The 9433-nt window shown below is 41.3% G+C and overlaps 1 protein-coding gene across 1 annotated transcript in view; it reads right to left on the minus strand.

Moving 5' to 3' along the window:
• Nucleotides 1-6310, minus strand: part of NSG2 (neuronal vesicle trafficking associated 2) — a 120854-nt gene extending 114544 nt beyond the window's left edge. The window contains exons 1-2 of the mRNA XM_063928057.1: nt 6144-6310; nt 5666-5816 (exon numbers count right to left, since the gene is read on the minus strand). Coding sequence (XP_063784127.1) covers nt 5666-5794 — 129 coding nt within the window. The 5' untranslated portion in view covers nt 5795-5816; nt 6144-6310. The remainder of the gene's footprint in view (nt 1-5665; nt 5817-6143) is intronic.
• Between the last annotated feature and the right edge of the window lie 3123 nt (nt 6311-9433).

A 9433-nucleotide genomic window follows, 5' to 3' on the forward strand; every position in this document is an offset into this window, starting at 1 on the left:
ATAGTAGAGGGCACGCTTCACATGGGAAACCACTACTCTGCTATACAGTCAGCGCTATCTGGCTTCTATGGACTGCAGCAGATGCAGTCTATAGAAGTCAGCCTGTTCAGCAATGCCATACTTAAGTCTTGCCCCTGGCCCTAAGCCCAGCCGCTGCTGGACCTAAGCCCCATCTCTTTGTGACATCAGCCATCAATCACCAGGAGGTAAGGGACTGCAGCTGAGAGGAGATAAAAAAAAATACCTCTGATTCAGGCACTATATCCTTATCACAATTACATGCAATGTACCCTCGTAGCAGCTATGTGCCATCACTGAATATGTCAGCATCTGTCCTTATTACTGTATATGTAGTAGCACTGTACCCTCGCACCAGCCCAGTAATTTCACAGTATATGTCAACATTATGCCCTTATTACATTCACCAGCCCTGTACCCTAATACTAGCCCTATACAATAACTTAATTTGCCAACCCTGCATCCTCATTATATGTACCAGCCCCGTACCCTCATACCAGCACTGTATCATCAATGAATATGTCAGCCTGTGTCCTTATTATATGCACATGCCATTACCCATATACTAGCACTATAACTTCACTGAATATGCCAGCATGCATCTTTATATGCAGGGCTGTCTGTTCACATGGGCTCCATAGGCAGTAGCCCAAGGCCCCAGGAGAAAAACGGTCTTAGGCTGATAGCTGAGGGTCCCCTTTTTCCGGGGGTACCAGAATTTTTAAAATCGGCCTGGGGAACTGGAGACATCCGACTTCAAAGCAGTGGCCCCATCTGAGTCTGTTAATTGCTTTTCCCAGGGAGATAACTCAGGTTCTGTCTGACTTTTTTCTTAAAGTATTTGCCAAAAGCTGGAACTCTCCCCTTTGGGTGGACGCTTGCAGCTTGTTTCTACTGTGCCCAGAACCAGAGATGTCAGCCTTCCAGCAGCTGGTCCCTGCTCCAGCTCCACACGCCTAATATGCAGTTTTATATTTTCGTTGATGGATTGCTCTGGCTTCTGAACTCTGATTCCCAAGTCCCCAGTACCTCCTGAAAGGTTGGACTTTTTTTTTTTTATCCTATTGAAAGCTAAGAAATCTATTACCGGGAACTGGAGATATCTGCAGTCTTACAAGCTTTCCTCCCATCAGAAAATGATTAATATTAAGGCCACTCCACTATCCCCCCTCCCCTGTGTATTAAACACCCCCTACCATCTTTGAAGTCATGTACCAGGGCTTCTTGATTCAGCCATATACCCCCTTCTACAGTTTAGTGTTCTCCCTTCTGCCCCATCTATCACAATTTGTCCAATAAAGGAGTAATTAGCAGAAATTACTGCTCAAGGTTCTACATGCTGAGCGGAAGATAGAACACCCCCTATATCCCTACAGTTCATCAAAGCTGCCGCTGATAGCACCCCCCACCCTTACCACTGGAGAATGGGTAGGGGCCCCAGTGCATTGCTTTGCCCAGGGGCCTACACCGCTGTTAAGACAGCCCTGTTTATATGTACCTGCCCTGTTTCCTAAAATCAACCTTGTACCTTTACTGAATATGCAGCATGTGTCCTTATTTTATGCACCATCCCTGTACCCTAATACTAGCCATGTACCATCACTGGATATGACGGCCAATGTCTTTATTACATATACAAGCCCTGTACCCTAATACCAGCCTTATACTATTACTGAATATGCCAGCTTGTGAATTTATTACATGTACCAGCCGTGTACCTTTCATTGATTGCACTAGTCTACAACATTGTGTTTATGGGCTAGCAAGCAGCAGTTAGAATTAGAAAGATGTATGACTTTACAAAAATACACAAAATATTACAGAGAATAAGGTCCCTAGATATTTCATAACAGAAATTCAGCATTGACTACAGCCACGCCAAGAAAGAAAAGAAAGCTTCCTGTTCACAAAGTGGATTGTGCAGAGCATATTTATAAACCCAAGGGATGCATCACCGATACAGAGAAGCCATTAACTACTGCACACGATTCGCACTGTTCAATGACAATGACTACTTCTCCACTGGAGAGTGCTTTACTTGTCTAACCGACATGTAGATTGTGTTTGGATAAAAGCAAAATCCTGCATTCAGCAGATGGTGGGGATGTGTGTTGAGGCGGAGTGCAGAGCTTCACTTGCCCTGGTTCAGGCCTAGCCCTAAACTCTGCTGTTTTGTGTTTTAGTAGTTTCTGTTTTTTTCAGCTATGTTAAGTAAACTGCATTACCTCATCATTTATATTCAAAAGCACACCAAGGTCCATTCTGGACACTCGCTCAGGTTAGAGGAGAGGAGATTCCGCACAATACGGCGTAAAGGCTTTTTCACGGTAAGGACAATACGTGTTTGGAATTCCCTGCCCGAGGGAGTTGTAATGGCGGAATCTGTCAACACCTTTAAGAATGGGTTAGATAAATTCCTAATGGATAAGGATATCCAGGGGTATGGTGCATAGTCATGCATTATAGTTACTATAAATAGGGATAAAATGCAACGGCTGACAGCAGCATCAGTCAGAAATTTTAGTCAAATCATCATGCATAGGAGACCACAAATAGGTTGAACTCGATGGACAATTGTCTTTTTTCAACCTCAGATACTATGTTACTATGTTACTATGTTACTATGTATTCTTTAAGTAGGATCATCTAATTGTTATTTTATAACAAAGCACAAGTTTTCTTTGTGTCCTCTGTTTATGTTTCTAGATACATAAATATAACTGACACAAATGTATGTTTTTCTATTAACATTAATAATAATTGCATCATTTTATATTTTATATTTAACCTGTGCTTTTATATATGGTGTCATTATATGCTTTAAAAGCGTACAGAATGATAGCCCGGCTGACGGGATGCCGGCTGTCAGGATCCTGCCAGCTGCAATACTGGCAGCGAGGGCATCTGGGATCCCACAGCCGTTATATTAACTACATTCTGTTTTAAAGAATATGTAAAAGAGACTTTTAAGATACAATTCATGTTATGAATTAAACATAGTACCCTATTGCATATCTACTTGTTTGCTGAAGAGAATTTGCACATTCAGATGTGGTCGGTCCTGCACCCCATGGCGTAGAGTACCAATGTTCTGTATTTTGAACATACGTAGGACCCATTCTGTGCATGCGCAAATGCAGCCTGCAACACAGGATGCAGGGTGGCATCAGACTGTCAGTGATTGACAGTCTGATGCCATCTGGGGGTGAGACAACACACTCCATTTGTGAACACCACCATTTAGGAGGAGGGAACAGGCCAGAAGGATAAATCGCTGGATGGAGATTTCCTGGACTCCTGCAAGCATCTGCATCCGGTGACTTGCGCGACCCAATGGGTGCCACAAGCAGCCTGATGTGTCTCAGTGATCTGATGCTGTGTCCTAGAAAGCAGCTTGGATCACTGCTGCAGCAGGAGGCGTCTACTTGTAATAGACGCCTCCTGCTGCATCACCATACAGCGCTATCACTGCTGCTTCCAAGCAGGGCCAGATTAACAATGGGGCAGATGGAGCTACAGCTCCAGGCCCCAGATAAAAATAGGCCAATCACCATGACAGCATGATGATGATTAAGTGCCCAGCTGGTCACATGGTTGCCATATATGATAAGAATTAAAATAATATTATTAATTTCCTCACAAAGTGATACTGTTTTTCTACTTTTAATTATTTTTGGAGACATTGGGGTTTATAGTGTACTTCACAGTGTGGTTCACAGGCCACACCCACATAACATTAGCCACACCTCCTAGATTTCTCACACTAGGCCCATGATTATTTTCAGCCCCAGGCTCATGTGGACCTTAATCTGGCTCTGCTTTCAAGGAAGTAGTAGCAACAGCTACTCCAACCACAATTAGGCCCAATGTGCTCAGTTTTAAAATCCATCTCATCTTAGCCTCACTCTTGTTTGTAATGTAGATTAGCTAATTACAAAAAGAAAGAGGAAAAAAATACTCATAAATTTAGGGTGCGTGTGCTGTATACAGCTCTGATATAATCAGTGTGAAATCCTACTTTAAAGTCCAATGAAAAAAGTCCCTTTCCATAGTAAAAACATGTTTTTCCCCTCTGACAGATACTAAAATTAAACAGGATATACAATGAAAGTTCAGTAGAAAATGATGACCTTAGCCTGGAAATAATACATTGGAGGAAACATTTCCACCATTATGCATGGGAGTTTCACTTCATAATAAACAGCTGTGGTTTCACAGTGAAATGAAAAAAAAAGCTCAAATAAAATATGTACTTCAAACAGGCAGAAAAAATGTAGGAGATAAGTGTGAGAAGTGTTACCCTCTGTAATTTATAGTGGAAAGTACTTTAAAAAAAAACAAAAACCTTTTAATAAAAAATATAAATCAAGTAGCATTGAATCGAGGAAAAATATTCTTCAATTGTGTTTCTCTTTTCACTGTAATTACAGCAAAAATATAATATATACACATAATTTTGTAAAAATGTATTGTGTCATATTGTTGTAAGAGGACAGTCTATTCTAAATGCTGGCTATACTGTTTTCATAATAATCATCATTTTATTTGAAAATATGACTTTGTCCCTGAAAATGACAAAAATTATGAAAGTAGCCAGACATACTGTGTAGGAGTACTAGCCACACCTAAATGCCCATCTGTATGAGTAAGAGTTCTAATTGAGCATATTTATTCATAGGAATACTAGATGTGTGTGCAACAAAGCTGGCATTGTGTCTTCTGTAATGGAAGATGCCAACCATAACAGTATTAGTGAATCATGTCCCCATCCATGTAAGAGTATTAGCAATCCATGTTTATGTTAAACAGTAACTACACAGTTTGTGGGGGAGATGTACTAAGCCTGAAAAGTGATAAATATCACTGTGATAAAGCACCAGCCAATCGGCTCCTAACTGCCATGTTACAGGCTGTGTTTGAAAAATGACAGTTAGGAGCCAATTGGTTGGTACTTTATCACTGTGATATTTATCACTTTTCAGGCTTAGTACATCTGTGTGTGAAAACTAACATGCATACAAATAAACCCAAACATGCATACATATGAGAGCCAATCAAGTCTATATGAGTTATAATCTATCGCCCTTATTAAAAAAAATATCCATGATTATTATTTATATGAGTAAATATAATAAACCTATTTCATTATTTGCACATAAGAAGCCAGTGTTAGACTGGGCATGAAGGGCCCACCAGGCGAATAAAGTAGTAGGTGCCCATGTTTAGGGGTGTGGCCACTCTCCATAGTGTCTTTGCTAACCATTAGAGAGTGCATGGTCCCTAGATATATAATAGTCACTAACATTTGTCAATGAAATATTGGAAAATATTACTATTCAAATACTTGAAATTACTGATCAAAAAGGATTATAAACATAAACATGGTGCACTGGATAGGTTCACAAATAGACATCAAACAATCAAGCACTACTAGAATATTCTTCACAAACAAGCTGTGGAATCATGTAGGACCAAGCTACCTCCCCTATGTATGGTATATGGCTGTGACCAGAAATGCATCTCCTACACATCCATTTCTCCATAACAATGCCATGCATGTGTTGTTCATTTCATGGACTATGAATAGGAAATAAGGTCCGGCAGTCATGCTGATTTGCTTTCCTATAACATCCATTTATAATGTTACCTTTTCTGGGGCTGAGAACTGCAGATGATTTACATCCAAGGGTGTGATCAAAGGCACCGTCTGAAATCCATCTTCGCCAGAAGGATCCTTACTGTTTTTGTCACTCAGGTTACTCCCCAGCTTCACCATACTTGTGCCTCTCTTCCCAGACCTAGAGAATGGGGACAGTGTCCGATATAAATATAAATAGCATGCATATGCATAAATGGAGGCGAGCAGACCTGACCACAATACAAATCCAGGCTATATCCAACAATACGATATTAGGTTCCTTTCTCGTCTCCTATAGCACTGCACAAAGTAGAAGGGTTTTTTTTGTTGTTGTTTTTTTATTTTGCATGGGTTGAGCATACATGTTTGCATGTGACATCTTTAACACACACATGCATCTTTATTTGACTATATGCAGACATTCTATCTACCGACAGCAAGGGAGCGTCTATAACTATTGCAGCTAATAAGGAAAAACAATACTCACAATGAGATGTTTCTCTTCAATGGCCACGCTGGTGGGAGCAAGGCTGAGCGCTGTCCGTGGTGCTGATGCAGACAACGATCCTAGAACGGCGGCTTCTGAGAGCTACTAAAGGGTAGCAGGGCGCCTATTGCAGCACACTCTTCCTGCGGCACTCAGTCTGAAGCAGCTTTGCCGTAAACCTTGTAGACTTGCGCCACCTGGCGTCGGATAGGAGCAGGTGCATGATTCTTAAGAATTTAACTATACCCAAAATCACTAACCAGCAGCAATGCCTCCTACAGGGAAAATAAAAGGACGGGGATGACTGGATCTTAATTTATTTACCTTTGTCTAAATTGTGTAATTGTCATTGCATGCTAAATGAGTATAGGCAATTACTGATTATGCTTGCATGATGAGATCGTGCACATTACATAGAGTACCATTTTACAGCTACAGTGTTGCTGTTTAGAACACGTTGCAAATATGCGTCATGTTTCCATAGGAACTAGATTGAGTAGTCTGTCATAACCTACATAGAAAAAGAAATTATCAATTGATTGGGCGATTGATAGTGTAATGGTTAGCATTACTGAGTCGCAGCGCTGAGGTCTTTGGTTCAGTTCATGCCATGGTCGTAACAGTGTGGAGTTTGTATATTCTCTTCATGCTTGAATGGATTTCTGTAAGAATCACTGGGAGAATGGCTAAAAATTCTCTGTAAAGCACTGCGGATTATGGGGCTATTCAGAGATGGGCGCAGCAGCTGCTTTCGCATGCAGTGGCTGCATCCATAGGTCTGCATGCGGATCGGCCATAGTGCACGTGTGCAACCCTTCAGCATCCAATCGCATCCCAGAAGAATAGCGATTAACAGCGGCGGATGTCGGAGGTGGGTGGGGGTTGGGGGGAATCGATGCAGCATTAGGTGAGAGTGGTCCGGACAATGCAGGAGTGTCCAGACCGTTTTCGTGGTGGCTGCGTGACAAAATATGGTGCCAGACTGTCTTCCAGCGTAGCCAGGCTGCGCAAGCAGGGGTCGTCCTCTAATTGATGTCTTCGCAATTAAATTGCAAATGCAATGCTAGACGACCTTGCCCTGTGCTGGGTGGCCTCCAGCATGTGAGTAGATGGACGCAGATCTTGCTGTGGAAGCCAGATCTATGCCCAGCTCTGAATAACCCACTATGTGTAAACTATGTAAATAAATGGTAGTAATAAATATTGAGATGATTTGCACACAGCTCTATCATTTGAATTTAAAAGTAAACTAAGGTAGTGTATTTGAAATTAATATAGAATTAACTTTTAATATTCCTAAATAAAGAGTTTATAGCTAATACTGATAACTAGACCCACTGAAGAAGTATGACAGTATTGGATCCCTGCAGGAGTAGATCTAAACTGTTAGGTATATTTACTAAAGTGCAAGATTATAAAAGTGGAGCTGTTGCCTATAGCAACCAATCAGATTCAAGCTATTATCTTCTAGAACACATGTTCTCAAACTCGGCTCTCAGGATCCCACACGGTGCATGTTTTCCAGGTCTCCTCACAGAATTGCAACTGAAATAATTATTTTTCACCTGTGGATCTTTTAAAATGTGTCAGTGAGTAATGAGTATACCTGTGCACCTGCTAGGTGACCTGGAAAACGTGAACTATTTTGGGGTTCTGAGGACCGAGTTTGAGAACCACTGTTCTAGAACATAATAGATAAGTAGCATATGATGATTGCTATGGGCCACTTCTATAAACCTGCACCTTAGTAAATATACCCCTAACACTTTAAATCCACCCCTTAGAGTGGGTGGTCTATATCAGTGTCTTGGGACACACTAACAATACATGTTTTCCATGTCTCCTTGCTGGAGCACAGGTGTTCATTACTGACTGACACATTTAAACAATCTACAGGTGGTTGTAATTATTTAGGCCCAAATGTATTACAGTAAGCCACAGGTTCTCAAACTCGGTCCTCAGGACCCCGCACAATGCATGTTTTGCAGGTCTCCTCACAGAATCACAAGTGAAATAATTAGCTCCACCTGTGGACCTTTTAAAAAGTGTCAGTGAGTAATTAATACACTTGTGCACCTGCTGGGTTACCTGCAAAACATGCACTGTGTGGGGTCCTGAGGACCGAGTTTGAGAACCTATGCTCTAGAACAGGGGTTCTCAAACTCGGTCCTCAGGACCCCACACAGTGCATGTTTTGCAGGTAACCCAGCAAGTGCACAGGTGTATTAATTACTCACTAACACATTTTGAAAGGTCCACAGGTGGAGCTAATTATTTCACTTGTGATTTTGTGAGGAGACCTGCAAAACATGCACCGTGTGGGGTCCTGAAGACCGAGTTTGAGAACCTGTGCAGTAAGCCTTTAAAAGTGATAAAATGTAGATGGATAAAGAGTGATAAAGTACCAGCCTTCCAGCTCCTGTCATTTTTCAAACATAGCCTTTGACATGTCAGTTAAGAACCTGGTTGACTGGTCATTTATCACTATATATCCGTCTCAACTGTATCACTTTTTAATGCATAATATTAGGGGTGTGCGCCAGGCCATTTTTTCGGGTGTATTTTTTGGTTTTGGATATGGATCTCCTTCGTGTTTTGAATCTGGATTGGGTTTTGCCAAAACCGCCCTTGCAGTTTTCGTCATAAAAATAGCTAAAATAACAGAATTTGGGGGTATCATAGCTCTCACAGTATTATTAACCTCAATAACATTAATTTCCACTAATTTACAATCTATTTTGAACACCTCACAGCTCACAATATTGTTTTCATCCAGTTTAGGCCAAAAGGCTGCACCATTTAGCTGGATGACTAAGCTAAGTGACAGAAGTGGGCGGCACAAACACCTGGCACATCTAGTAGTGGCACTACAGTGGCAGACAGGATATCTGTTTTATAAACTATGTCAAAAAATGCTCCATAGAGCACAAAATGCAAAGAAAAGAGGTGCAAGATGGAATTGTCCTTGGGTCCGTCCCTCCCACCCACCCTTATGTTGTATATTAAACAGAACACGCAAAGTTTAACAAATCAATAATTTTAGCAACAGGGACTGTCCGTTGTGGCTAAAATGATTGGTTTGTTTGGACTCCCCAAACAAGCTGGCAATGGGCAGTGCACAAACAATGTCTTCATCAGCATCCGATTCCTCACCCGCATCAGTGTGTACATCATCTTCTTCACAGACTATTAGTTCGTCCCTGCTGGAATCCACCATCACAGGTCCCTCTGTACTTTTTGGAGGTAATTGCTTGTAAAAGTCTTCCTTGTGGAATTTGTAATTCATTTTG

Source organism: Pseudophryne corroboree, chromosome 6 (assembly GCF_028390025.1).
Source record: "Pseudophryne corroboree isolate aPseCor3 chromosome 6, aPseCor3.hap2, whole genome shotgun sequence".
Classification (NCBI taxonomy): Eukaryota; Metazoa; Chordata; class Amphibia; order Anura; family Myobatrachidae; genus Pseudophryne; species Pseudophryne corroboree.